The sequence below is a fragment of the Ctenopharyngodon idella genome, chromosome 18 (genome assembly GCF_019924925.1).
Source record: "Ctenopharyngodon idella isolate HZGC_01 chromosome 18, HZGC01, whole genome shotgun sequence".
Taxonomy (NCBI): domain Eukaryota; kingdom Metazoa; phylum Chordata; class Actinopteri; order Cypriniformes; family Xenocyprididae; genus Ctenopharyngodon; species Ctenopharyngodon idella.
Window position 1 is genome coordinate 29581439 of NC_067237.1, and position 15339 is coordinate 29596777.

At 36.8% G+C, this 15339-nt stretch overlaps 1 protein-coding gene across 5 annotated transcripts in view; it reads left to right on the top strand.

Annotated features, from left to right (window-relative positions):
* The window catches only part of shank3a (SH3 and multiple ankyrin repeat domains 3a), a 323981-nt gene that overhangs the window by 145776 nt on the left and 162866 nt on the right, over positions 1-15339 (top strand). The window contains exon 1 of one of the 5 annotated variants that reach the window (XM_051870264.1): positions 6439-6656. The exons of the other annotated variants lie outside the window; for them this stretch is intronic. Within the exon in view, the coding sequence (XP_051726224.1) occupies positions 6567-6656 (90 nt within the window). The 5' untranslated portion in view covers positions 6439-6566. Of the gene's footprint in view, positions 1-6438; positions 6657-15339 lie in introns of those variants that run through there. 5 annotated transcript variants of the gene reach the window in all.

Below are 15339 nucleotides of genomic sequence, written 5' to 3' on the forward strand. Positions count from 1 at the left end.
AACATGATTCTTGTTAATAAAAATGTTTTTATTATGTATATAATTTAATAATAATAAAGTTTTGTTTCAAAGAGATGAGGAAAATATAGCGTCTTGAAAATCTCTGCAGCTCATCAAGAAATAAAAATGGGGCGTCTGTCAAATAAAGTAATGCTGTTGGTGTTTCCAATGCTGACAAAAAGAAAGGTAAAATACACAAATAATATGTAACCTTTAGGCCTGAAAAAATCTGAATCTGAAAAAAATACAAAATCGCGAGTCTTTTTTTATTTAATGGTCAGAAGCTGTTCTATAGGCTAAATGACAAATGAAAATCACAAACATGACCCTTGTAAATAAAATTATTTTATAAATACAATTTATTAATATGTAATATAATTTTATCTCAAACAAATTTGGAAAATAAAGTGGGATGAATCCAAAAAGCTCTGACCGAATTTTAAAATTATAGTGTGAGAATAAGAATCAGTTAAGCTAACATAGACCATTTAAAAAGTTTAAATACACAAATAAAATGTTTAGGTAACAGCTGCATCTTTCTCTGGGGAAAAAAAAAAAAAAAAGAATTTATGTTGTTGAACTCTGAAATCAGAATAAATATCTGTTTTGCTTTGAATGATCTGAATAAGCGTTCTCAGCCACGTCAAACCGCAACTGGTTTGATTGCATGTTAAAGGGTACGTTAAAGATTTATGCTATGTGCAAATACTAAATATTTCATTGTGCCAATCTTTTAATAGACACTCAAATTTTGCATACAAGACAATATGAAATGAGCGGCCCTATGTCCAAACCCTTGTGCTTCATGACATAGAAGCAGTTATGAGTCTTGTCAGATGAGCTGCTCCACTTTACCTACATCTTCTGATATTTCCTAATATTTCCTAATTTAATAATATTAAAGTAGCCTATTTATGAAAATAGTAACTGGCGAATTTTAATTGTCTCATTACTCTCTACATTTGACATAGATTTGAGATGTGACAGATACGATATAATTTGCGATATATGTGAAATTATGTAAGGAAACGGCTGAAAGACAGATTTTTAGTGATAAAACAAAACTTATGCAATATTGGTAAAAGGCTAATTGGATTGAAACAGGCTGGAGACAGCAAATTTCGCAAACCTTTTTTTTTGTTTTTTTTACATTCACTTTGTTGATAACAAAACAGTGCAAAAACTGGATGGAAACTTGGCTAATGACTAAAGTGAGTGAGGTACCAGGTCAACAGGGCAGTATATGTACTGTTCCTCCTAAGACATCCATCCATCCATCCATCCATCCATCCATCTTCCTTCCTTCCTTCCTTCCTTCCTTCCTTCCTTCCTTCCTTCCCCTGAAGGGTGTTGCACAGGCAAGTGTGTTGAATGTTAAAATCTGATATCTGAACTGCTTCTTTCTGTTTCACTGACATTCACCCCATTCCTCTCAGACAGTCTGTATATAGTGTGTGAGAGAGATACAGAAGACTCTGATCCACCCTGAGCTAGTACAGGTTTGGAGCTGCTTGTTTGGAGAAACGTGTTCTGGCTATTAACTTGTGTCAGTGCAGGGCCAGTGTATATCTGTGTGTGTGCGCTCTTGCACGTACACGCCTTTTTTAAGTTAATAGTAAATGTGGCATGTTTGACTAGTGACCTCTACCTCACCTTTCTGCGATTCAACCTCTCAATCTTTCTCTACACATCAATCCCCCATTCCTGATCTCCAGTCATCTTCCCTTTGGCATCCACCTTCCTCCCCTCCTGCCACACCTGAGGAAGCTCATTACTGACAGTCAACCTCCAGTGCGGAACACCCCTCTGACTCATCCCTCCATCAGAGAGAGAGAGAGAGAGAGAGAGAGAGAGAGAGAGAGAGAGAGAGAATAAAGCAGCTAAAAAGATGCAGCCAATGTGAGAATCTTGTGTTTGTCCTCTTAGTCCAACAGAAGACCATGTGTGCTACATCTTTTGTTTGTGTTGTGGCATATAAATCAGCTTAGTTTTCTGAACCAGTGGTTCTCAACTGGTAAATTGTGACCCAAAGTGGGGTCTGCAAACTGCAGAGAAAACTACTGTTAAATGCAGATAATTACCTGCTAGTGTTAAACTAACCATATCATGGTGCATTGTTAGGATAACACAATAATAGTCCTATCACCATTTAAATGAGTGAAGAAAACACTTACTGTATGTTTGCAGTAAATAACAAAAGTTGTGCCTTGGACCTTGATTTTCCCATTCATGTTTCCCATAGGGATTTTTAAAAAGTCTTCAGTTATAGACTTATAAACAATGAACCAAACCAACTAGCTTTGAGGTGAATCACAACTTTGATTTGAAGCAAAAAAGTATTTGAAAAAAATACAAAGGTACAAGACTGTGTACTTAATGGCTTTAATGAGTGAAAGAACTGCAGTCCCATGAAGCATTGCAAATGACATAAATTATAAACAATAGTGATTGCTAAATATGCATATACAGTATATACAAATATTGAAGTACTTTGAGAGTGTAGGGAGACTCTGTTACATCATTTACAGTGCTTCATGAGATTGGCTGGGCGCTTAGTGTTTTTTGGCACAATTTGCTTTAGTCTTTTCTCTGATTGGTGGAGCCTTCTTTGCAGAATCATGGATAATGTAGTTTTTGCAAAATGCAGGAGTTCTGCCGTTAAACATGATTATTTAAAAAATACGTTGATGCAGGTTGATACACTGTAAAACTCAATAAGTTCAGAATACTCAAAACATTTGAGGAAATGTATTACTTTAAAACATTTAACTCATTTTTTTAAGTTAGTAGAACTTAAAATTTTTGTGACAAGTGGGGCCGGGGCCGAGAGCCGCGGAAGCGGAGCAAGGCCAGTGTGGTGCAGAGGTGTCTCTCATTAACAATCACGTTACTGGCATCCCTTCATTCCCACAGTTCTCAGCCTCACCCAACTCATCATAATGTTAATTACATGCAGTTCATTTACATAAACTTCACATTCAGATCTTGGTTAAATGTTAGATAGCAAATAACACATGCTGTTATAACTATCAAAGAGACTGTTATTATGTACTTGCATGTATATAATCAAACAACATACAGTATATGTGGTCTTAAAAGTTTTGCAGCCCATCCTCAACTTAATCACAGGCTCTACTCTTCATCACAATGTTAACCCTACAAAACTAACATAACAGAACCCCCTGTAAATCACAACATAACACAACATTAAACACTACCTTGTCTCCCTATGTTAATCTTGTGCAAAAATACACAAAATAACACTTAAATTTAACATTTATTTATAAAGTCTGACTCAAAGCATGCTGGGAACTAGAAATCTGCTTCAACTCAATCATATTAAGTTCGGCTTACTACGATGAAATTTTGAGTTCACGCAACTTTTTTTTCTATCAAGTACGATGAACTTTCATTATTATTTGAGTGAAACAAACTCATTACATTTAAATAATGTCACTCTTCGGTTTTACAATGTGGCTTTAACAAAATGATATCCCTTAAAACGGGTTCAGCCACAGTAAGAACAGAAGGTAACACTTTAGTTTAGGGTCCAATTCTCACTATTAACTAGTTGCTTATTAGCATGCATATTACTAGGATATTGGCTGTTTTTAGTACTTATAAAGCACATACTAATGCCTTATTCGGCATGACCTCATTCTACATCTCTTAATCCTACCCAATACCTAAAGTTAACAACTACCTTACTAACTATTAATAAGCAGTTATTAGGAGTTTATTGAGGCAAAAGTCTTAGTTAATAGTTAGTTAATAGTAAGAATTAAACCCTAAAGTGTAACTGAATAAACATGGTTTATGCAAACCATAATCTTTGTATGACCTCAAAATTCAAGTGATGTTTAGATACCAAAAATGTCATATGATGTTCAATCTCTGTCATAGTGTTGTAAAAATGTTTGCATATTGTTGGGCCTATTCAGTTCTTAGTAATGTTATTACATTTTAGTGTTTGATATTAAGGGCATTTATGGTTTGCTTTAGCATGATACCTGCTTGAGCAAAATAAGTTTAGAATCCCTGTGCTCTGTTGGAGTTATAATTATTAACATTGATGCCTGTCACTTCATGTAGTGATTCAGATGGGATTTCTCTAAAATGTGATTGTCTAATGTTTGAATGCAGACATTTTTGCAGTTTTTTTGACTCTCCATATTGATTTAATTTTCAGATATTTAAATGTCAGATGAGATGCCAGCCGTGTGTGAACCACAGTTTAACTTGCACACAATGAGAAATTTAGCTTTCATTACAGAATTCTACAGAATAGAAAACAACAGACATTTCTATCTAGGCAGGATTAGATTTCTCAGAGGATGCATGAGTTAACCACAAAAGGTGGGTCATTTGTTATATACACAGGCGTGTTTGATTCAAACAGGATTGAAATGACAAGATATGTCTGTAAAGCACAAATTAACAAACCTGAGGAAACTAGACTTGTTTTGAGTTCTAGTTCATTTCAGGAGTGTCCCATGCACATGTCCAATTGCATTGTCTGTTCATAAATATAATAGACAACTTGAAGCATATTTATACTGGGTTTGAATGATATTACAGACCTATTACCTATTACTTTTTTGGGCTTTTTGTGCCTTCCTCTTTTATAAACACACCTTTAATGCAGTCTGTGTATGTGTAAAGTAAAGCAGACTGCAGCAAATGCCTGACCCTGTATGAGTTCATTATATTGGTGCAAATTGTTACCACTGCAGTGGTCTGGACTAGTGTCTGAAGAGGCATGCTTAGTTATTTGAATGGCAAATACTGTACCTACTAGTGATGTTAAACAAACAAAAGTACCGACTTCGGTACCAAGTCGGTACTGAAATTTTAAAAATGTGACGATACCAGCATTTCCCCTAGCATTTTGAGCACTGTTGAGGGGATTCTTAAACACCTCTGATTGGTCATTGTGTTCACACGCTCAACAGATATGTCTGTGATTGGCCACAATGATCATCACTTCAAAAACATGTTGTAAATAGACATCTTTGATGCTCTTCACTGAGCACTTACACAAGATACACAAAGGAGCGTTTGAAAGCAGGCGTCTATCAGCAGATCCGTATATCAGCGGATATATTAGGGATCAGCTGATAGATGCCTGTTTTCAAACGCACCTGTATCTGTGTAAGCACTCGCTGAAGAGCGTCAAATGAAGCGTTGATCATTGTAGCCAATCACAGACATATCTTTTGAGCCCGTGAACACAATAGCCAATCAGAGGTGTTTAAGAATCCACTCGACAGCGTTCAAAGTGTCACATTTTTAAAATTTTAGTACCGACTTGGTACCGAACTCGGTACTTTTGACAACCCTAATTATATTACATATTTCACTACAGCAGTGGTTCTCAACCAGAAGGCCAGGATTACTTAAAGTTATTCAAATGAATATTAATACAGCTCATATTAATTATTATAAATGATATTATGTCTGTGTTTGTTAGAAATGTTATATTATCCATTGACAGTGCTGTCGGTAGAGCATGAAAATGACCTGATGGGAAGGAAACCCTTTCTGGTAATAGACTAGTAATCTCAAAATGGCCAAATGTCATCCAATTTGAGCACCTAGAATGTGTTTGCGAAAGTGCAGTTTGGTCATTTCGTCATGATCCATTGATTAAGAGAATTTCAGACAGGCCAGTTTAAACCAAATTTCTTTTTTTCTCTTCTCTTCTCTTCTCTTCTCTTCTCTTCTCTTCTCTTCTCTTCTCTTCTCTTCTCTTCTCTTCTCTTCTCTTCTCTTCTCTTCCTCTTCTCTTCCCTTCCCTTCCCTTCCCTTCCTTCGAGATTACAGCAATAGCAAACCATAATGAAGAATAGATTATCGCAATTTCCGTTTCATACCGACTTTAAAATGCATCTCACACATTCATATCAATCTCTAGCATGTAGACATCCTGGCCGATATATTGGTCTATCAGTACTGTTTCCAAGCAGTCTGAATACACAATCATTTAATCAACCAACCACAAGTCCCGCCTCAGACATCAAAGTGAGAGAGAGAGAAAAGCATACCACTCTGATTTGCCTCCAACCAATCACATCAAGCAGGAGGCGGAGCTTAATGTAGTCGCAGTCGTATCTGTTCTGGTCAATGAGCATGCTGCAGTCGGCTGCATAGTGTGTGCGTGTGTGTGCGTTGTCAGAATGTGGAGCCGTTTCATCACTGCTATCTATGGGACACACACTGTCAGCGTGAACGAATGAGTGTGAATGAGTAAGCGTGAGCTTTTTCCTTACTGGCTCAACCCCAAATCGTTTCCCCCTCCCTTCCTCAAAACTACCACCACATCTCCCCCTCTTCCTCCTTTTCTCCTCCCTCTCTCCCTCCCTTACCCTCCCTGTCTCTGCATCCAACAAAATCACCCCTTCATCACACGCCGGACGGTAGCGTGTGTGCGCGCATGTGAGAGAGAGTGTGAGCGGGCGGCACTCCGGCGAGACGTGAGTGTGTGGAGAGAGAGAGAGAGGACGAGGAGGAGAAGACAGGGCGATAGGTGAGAGGGCATGTGGTGGATGAGTGTGTGATGAGAGGAGATGGGGGGAGCGCTCGGACGGAGAGACGGCAGAGAGCGGAGGAACAGGAAACCCCGCAAGGACGCCAAGAAGTCCAAAATCAACAGTAAGGTATCCCGTTCTCTCTCTGACACTTCTCTATGTGTCTGTCTTGTGCAAGAGAATGTGTGTATGTGTGTTTGTTGCAGTGCATTCCATCACACTGTGTTATGTGGCTTTATAGCAAAGTAACTTCCTTTTGAATGTGTGAGACAGTTTGTTACAGGGACAGAACTGGCCACAGGCTCAACAATAAGCATTTTTTTATGCTGTCATTGTTCATTTAATGGTAAGATTTCATTACAAAAAAGCTGTGCTGTAACTTAAGATAGGAGTAAATTCATACACACAGTGTGAAATATAACTGCTGGTTCATAATTTTAAACCCATTTGAACTCATCCTTGCAATTTTGACTTCTTAATCTGGGCTAGTCTATGAGATAATGTTAACAAATTCAGTTTTGTAGTTTACATGATTTAAAATATATTTGCTGCTCCAACATTGGTACCAATTCACCATTTCTCATCAGACTGGTTCAACAGATCTCAACTATTGCTTCAAATTAGGGATACACAATATATCGGTACCATATTGCTTTTTGGCTTATACTAATTTTTGGTGTCAGTCGATTTTTGATATATAAATGTAATCTTTGGCAAAGATGTAAATGTGTCAGACTGCAACTCACACAACTTACCGAAATGTATCATGTCTCATGTAATCGCTCAATCAGTGTTTCAACCATGGAAAAATGGAAAGATTCATGGAAAAACAGGTTGTGAACAATGTCATTTAATGTTGCATTTACCTCAGGAAATTTGGCATGAATATAAGTGCTTATGAAAACTACCTTGTGCAACTGAGTTAAACAAACATTTCAGTTTTTATTTGAGTGTAACTATTATATCCAAAAATAAATAGCAGTTGAATATAATAGCTCTGTTGTCAATTTTAACCTCTAATGTTACAATGATGTACTAAGACAAAAACAAACTATCGGTGTCGGCAGATACCATTCAGAATAATCAGTTATCGGTATAGAAATTTTGTATCTGTGCATCTCTAATAATTAGTTCTATCATGACAACTCTTGGAAGATTGTTAGCATGGTAATGGATATGACAATGTTAATGTATTTGGTCTTGGCGGAATAGATCTGCTACGCTGCTGCTGCTGTAGATTATTGCTGCTGCTGCAGAGCAAGTACAGGAACTTACTACTGCCAATACATACGCCGATACGCTGCTGCGAGCAAGACACGGTGCTGCTGCGCAAATAGCATATATCAATAACCTATAGCAGATCTATACAGGTGGAGCTGGGGAAGGTGGAGGGTTTTAGAGGAACTCTGAAGCGTGCTGCAAACTGCTATAGTGAATGATAACCAACCAGCCATTTAAATGTGTGAGCAATAAGCTCATTGGCTGCAGATGTGACATGGACCAATCAGCTTGTACCAAGTAGTTAATGCTGTAATTATCATCAGCGTGCGTTAAGACCCATCAGCCTGCACCATCTAGAGTTTTATAACAGAACTATGTATTTATCGGCCATAACATGTAAATAAACATCAGCTTGCTATCATTATTACTTTTCATCAGTGTTTTATTATTATCACTAATTATCAGTAGTATTTATATACTATTATAGTATTTATTATTTTATTTTTTTTGATTTTGCTTTAATTTTTATATTTTCAGTTTTTATATTTTAAATTTAGTAATATGCTTTTGTCATTCTTATTATTAGTTAGTAGTTAGTTTTTTTTTTAAATATTTATTTTTTAGCTTTCTTATTTCAATTTTTTTTTTTTATTTCAGTTTTACTTTTAGTAATTTTAGTAATTCGACTTAAACTTATGTGTTTCAGTTAGCTGACAGTAATTTCAGATTTATTTCAATTAATTAAAACCATTTTATTGTTTTAGTTTTAGTTAACAATAACAACACTGCAGCATATTGGCCAGAATTTATATGATTTATTTATAGCGGTGCATTCCTAGTACATTTGGTTCAGTTATATCACAAATCCAAATGTTTGCATGATGTAAAAACCTTGGTGTATATGATCAATGAACACAATATAGGACTGTTTTTGTCAACTGGCTTTAAATTTACACTGGCTGTGTCCTTACTGTTTAGCCTTAGGCTGATGGGAAACAAAGACCATCCATGTTTTTCTTCAGCTGAAGTTCCAGCAATCTACACACACACAGTCTCACATTTGAGCTGCACTGCTGTTCTGACATTCTACGCTACACTGAATACATACTGATAAAAGAGTGTGAGTGTTTAAGGTGTGAACAAGAACAATTCAAGCATTGATGTTTACCACATGAAGCATTTTCAGAGTATTCCCCCATTTTCTGCTGTTTTCACTCTTTCTTGCTCCTTTGAATGCAATGCCCGGATTGTGTGGTACCTGTGCGTGGATTTGACAGCGTGCTGATCCGCGGTCTTGACGGAGATGACACTGGCTGTGATGCGTAATCTCTTGATCCTGTGAAGTGACTGATGGGAGATTTAACAAGGGCTTGGAGTGGCAGCCGTTTGCTCGACGGCACGATCAGACAGAATGTGGAGGTGTAGTCAGTCACAGGGATGACAAGTTTGGGAAAACAGTACTGGAGTATCTGGGAGACTCTTTGGGGGACTCTGTACTTTAGGGACTCGTGAGAGCATGAGGTGAATGTGGGCTTCTTCCTACTCTTGTTATACAGTTGATTCCATACATGTTATGCAACATATATAACATGTAATGTTATACATGTTATCCATTATATGTTTGGCAACAGTTCTTCTAACCCTAATTGATGGAGTGTGTAGCTTTTCTTTTCTTAAACAACCATGTAGGAAGACACATCATGGCCATATTCCAGGATAACAATGTCAAGATTCATCAGGCTCAAAGTGTGTAAGAATGGTTGGGAAGGAGCATGAAGAATCATTTTGACACATGAATTGGCACCTCTGAGTCCAGACCTTAAATTCACTGAAAGTCTTTGGGATGTTCTGGGGAAGACTTTACAGAGTTCTTGACTCTTGCATTGTCAATACATGATCTTGACCAAACCTCTTGATGGAAATAACATCACAACATTTATTTCCATCAAGAGGTGCATCAATTTTTGGTCATATAACATGCTAGAAATATAATAATCACTGCAATAATGATTCAATAATAGACTCTAGACTTATAATAGACTTAAGCATTAGCCTATTTAAATCCAAACAGTGAATTTTTTTTTTTTTTTTTTTTGGCTGGGCTGTGTGTGTGTGTGTGTGTATTCTAATATGCTGATCTGATTTGGTGCTCAAGAAGCGTTTCTTATTATTGCAAACAGTTGCTGCTTAATACTTTTGTGGAAACTATAAAACATTTTTTTTTTTTCGATTTATAAAAAGTTCAAAAGAACAGCATTTGTTTTATATAGAACATGTAGCATGATAAAGTTTTTTACCGTCACTGTCTTTGATCAATTTAATGCACCCTTGCTAAATTTCAGTATTAATTTATTTTTTAAAAATCGTAATGACCCCAAACTTTTGACACAATGGCAGTTTATAAAGATTTAAAGAACTAAAGTCATGGACAACTAACAAGCAAGAGTTTAACTGGCATTGCAAGCTCTAGATGAGACATATGTGAGAATCCTAGGGTGTTTAATTTGAGAATCAGTTGATTTTGGCAAAAGTCTCAGCATGTGCTCATATTAATCTCATTGCTTTGTCATGGAAAACAACTGAGATCTCATTTTTGTAATACAGCACTTTTTCCAAGCTGTAGAGTTATACGTGTCTGTATATATGCATGTCTTAGTGTGTTAACAAGCACGGTATATCTACTCTACATGAGAGCAAGAGTTAAAACTAACAGAGCATGAACTAGTTTGCTCCATATCTGCCAGCTGTGACTTCATCCAGTGATGTTCTATACATTCCACTGTGATGTACTGTAGTTTGTCTGATGGGTTTGGACCATTGACCATTGATCATTGAGTTTTTAATTGTTTTCCTGTGGTTTTATGGTAGTGTAATCATGTGGTGCTCAATGCTGAAAGGTTGCAGATTCGGCCCAGAATTGAGCCCTTGAGCAAGACACTTAAACTCAGGTTACTCCAGGAGAACTGACCCTGTTATACACCAGCTTTAATGAAATCATCTGCTAAATGGCTACTTAATTATTTATAAGAGAGGTTTTTGAAATGAATGTCAGGTCTTCAAGAGAGGGTACATATTAATGTTATACATTAGAGGTTATATACTGGTGAATTTTCTGATGAATTCTTTTGGAATGCTTTTTCAGTATGCATGTGAGGTTGGAGAGAGATCATAAAGCTGTGAATAGTGTCCCATCCACTGAACTGTCCCGGGACTCTTTTATCGGCCCTGCCCTGAGGCTGACCATTACACGACCTAATTAAACCAGAGCGAGATCCAGTACAGCCACAGAGTACTTACACATCAGCTGCTCATAACTCACACACATGGCTTTATTTCATCAGGAGTAGTTTAGATTCATTCATACACTGTTGCACACTGATAAATGCACAGCAGTTAGTCTATAAAGCATCCATCCATCTTTATACAACCTCAAACAAATTAAGAGACATTCAGGTTACATCTAACAGTGTTTAAGGGAAAATACTTCATACATTAATTAACAAGGATGAATATGAGCAGTGCTAAACATTCAGTGCACATAATAGCAGGTTCTGTTGCTGCTGTTTGACAATTGTTTAAGGCAGGAGTTAGCAAACGTTTTGTCATGAAGTGCCATTTTTAAGTTTCCTAGTTAGTCACTCAGTTTTGCTCATGTGCCAGCAATTACCCCATCCATCTATCCATCCATCCATCCCTTTATAGCTCTGTCATTCCACACATATCCACGTTATGTTCATTACAGTCTCATGCTGACAGTAATTTTCATAATTGCTATTTTTGAGATCACCAAAGTCTTCATAATGATGATTGTGTAACTAAGTCCAGTATCCTCAGACCGCTCATATGTCTGTCCATTTTGTGAAACAGATGGATATGACCCACATGTATTCCGCTTTATCTTTTTGTTTACTTTATTGTGAGTCACTTTTGATGCACCATGCAAATGTAATGTTCACATAGCTGGAATCATTATCTAATGTTAATATGAAGTCAAAATAACAGCAGGCAGGGTGTATATGATAGTCCTTGATGCATTCTTAAAGAGAGTGCATACTGCTTTTATACTGCTTTTCCAAGGCTGCTTTTATATCTTCAGCCACAAATACATCATATGCACACATTTTCTGCCTTTCTCTGTCTTTCAGATGACAAGAATTGATGTGTAAGGCTGACTACTGTAAATGAAGGTCATGTAGGCTGTGTTGAGAGTAACTGGGGAATACAGCAGTTATTTATGCATTAGCAACTTGTTCACCATGTTGTTTTGGCCTGTGTTATCATAGGCCATCAGAAGACTTTGAATATAGTGTACGAATGGTCTAATTTTATGATACTTTTATAGTCTTTTAAGTTTGAAAGCTTTAGTCCCTGTTGTAATTTCGTGGAAAATGGTGATCAGTACCGTGTTCAGAATTTCCTCTTTTGTATTTCACAGAACAAAGTCAGTCATAGAGGTTTGGAACAACACGAGGATGAGTAAATGATGACAGAATGTTCATTTTCAGGTGAACTATCCCTTTGAACATCAGCCCTGTAGTCGCTTATTGAATTGACTCAAACCAGTACATAAGAGCACCATCTTTCTTTCTCATTGCACCAGTCACAGGTTAATGGGCCAGTTGTTCATCCATAAACTGCACCTGTGAGAGCTTAAACTACTCTTCTTTTCACCTATGGACAGAGAGACAGATTATGTGGAGTCTGAGAGAGAGATTGTAAGTTTGTCACCATTTTTTGTTACCAAGAAGACTCGCTCCTGAAGTCCCATTAAGACAAATGGGTCTCTCAAGAAACCGTCTGTCAGGCGTGAAGTGAGACGCTCTGCTGGAAAGCGGAGCAATAACTCAACACTAACTCACTGTGGGATGGGGAACTGACAACTCGCCACCGGCCTGCCAATCTCTCAGTCAGTATAACGGACATCACATATGTCATTTACATGTCACATTAACACTATTGTGCCACCGGTCGGTTTCGTTATGTGTGCCGTTAGTCCAAATGACATGCATTATGAGCAGTGCTAAATGCATCATGGGAAGATACTATGTGTTTTGTGCAGATTTGGGGCGGATTGTTATGGAATGTGCCGGCAGTGATGGGTGCTTTATGAGTATTGATGGGAATGTTATGCTAATGTTTTACAAATAGTAGTGGGTTACAGTATGTTAAAGGCAATGTTAAAATGTGCTGTTTCTGCATTGTTGGATATTTTATGAATTCTTCAGGCTATATTAAGGGATATGGGGTTCCTAGTGTATTTTCTGAGTAATGTGGTGAATAATATGATCTGGTGTATTATGAATACTGATATTAATGGACGATAATGTTAACCCCGTTATGTTACACATTGATGGTACATGCATGCATATGATACTGAGATCACTGACTGGAAGCAGGAAAGGTTTTTTTTTTCTTCTTTTTTTTCCTCCAGTGCATAGAAACACCAAATGCCAGGTATGTGATGTTCACATATATTTTTGAACAGGATTTATTTCCAGGTATAACTGTGTACTCAGAATGTGTCTTTGTCTCTCATTTATAACTATATTTTAAATAAACTACAAACAAAAAATGATATATTTCTTTAGTCATTGCATTCTTTCTTAGTTCAATCAGTCACATCCCTGACTGAATGGCTCATTATGCAGCTCATTAGGGGCAAAGTCTTAATCTCCTCAGGTGTGAATCACAGCATTATTCATGACGATTCACGCCTCCTCGCATATGGCCATCCTAAACAAAAAGTGTCTTAGAAATTTAAAATCAATACATTGTTTTATGTGTCCGAGTAGGCAGAATGATTTTAACATCACTTTGAAGCAAAAACTGTAGACTAAAATATACAGTTCCCAAAAGCCTTGTGAAAAAATGTTTAGTATGTGTTTTGAGGCCTTATTTCAGTTACTTTTTTTTTTTTCCAAAAACCATTAATCTTCGTAATTCTCTCAAAAATACAAACATGTACATACTTGTTGCCCACATATTATTGTAGCCTAGTTTGTGCTGAATACAGTGTAATGAGACTTTTGTCATTAATATGTTTATAAGCAACTGAAAAAAGCACAAATGTCAGGGCATGTTAAAACTTCTCCAGGGCCCCAAATTAGCCTCAGACCCCAGAGGGTTACCGTCACATTATCTGTATCATGAGTAAAATGAGTTTATAGCAGGAAATGTGTAAAATATTGTAGATAGTGGTGGATATAATATATTGATGTAAATTATGGGAAGCAAATGGGGGTTCTATTGGATATATTATGTGGCATGGGTCATTATCTTGATAACATATCCATATGTATGTATAATGAATGTGCCTTTGTGGTTCATTACATGTTATGATAGATATAATATGGGGAAAGTTTTGAGAATATTATGGATAGTGTTGGATATAAATAGTGGGATATTATAGGAGTTTGTAAGGATTTTTGAGTTTGTAAGGATTTTATATATTAATACTTTTGTCCATATTATCAAAGTATTTTCTGAATACTATGATTAGATGCATTTTTCATGCCCATAAATAAAATAATTGCATTTGTGGAGTGGTCTAATATAATGTTATTAATAATGTTGGATGTAAATTGGGCAAGATGAAATACTATATATTATAGGAGATTGGAATTTTATGGACAATGTTGGGTACACTACTGTTCAAAAGTTTGGGGTTGGTAAGATTTTTAAATGTTTTTTTAAAGAAGTCATTCATGCTCACCAAGGTTATTTTTTACATACAATAAAACAGTAATATTGTGAAATATTATTGTGATTTAAAATAATTTTCTATTCAAATTTATTATATATTTCTGCTTAATGTTTCTGAGTGTTGCATCCTTGCTGAAAAACTAATTTAAAAAAAAAATCATACTGACCCCCAATTTTTGTACAGTAGAGTAGTGTATGGTTTGGGCATGATGAAATATATAATGGGAAACATAGGAAATAAGATGGTCAGAGTTCAATATATATTGGTAGGGTGAAGTACAATCTATATTATGGGAGGTGTAATAAATGTTATGGACTGTGTTGGGTATATATTGGGTAAGATGATGTATGTTAGTGTAGGGAGTTTTACGGGATGTGTTGGATATATTTTGAGCAAAGGCGGATGTATTGTGGGAGTGTGTGGAGTATTTTGGGCTGTGCCATGCTCCGCTGGTCAGGACTATCAGAGGCACATGGATGGCAATGCTGACTCAAGCTTTTCTCTTTCTGTTGGTCTGTCCATGATCTGATGATGGAAGGCATTCCTCACGTTCCTTTACACACACAACCACACACACGCGCGCGCGCGCACACACACACACACACACACACACACACACACACACACACACACACACAATATTCATGTGTTTGTGTATATTGAAAGCTAAAGTCAGCAGTATGTGGACTGGAGTGACTGCACTAAGCTTTATGACTGCGGTGAATAGCTTCATATTTATAAATCACATCAATGTCACGGCTGAGCGTATAAACAGACTCTGTTTACACAGTCCCACTTTCATTGCCGTAACACCGTAAACCTGTGGAACCCCAGTCATCACACACCTGTTTATCACCTCACCTTTAACTCTGATAATGTAACAAACAC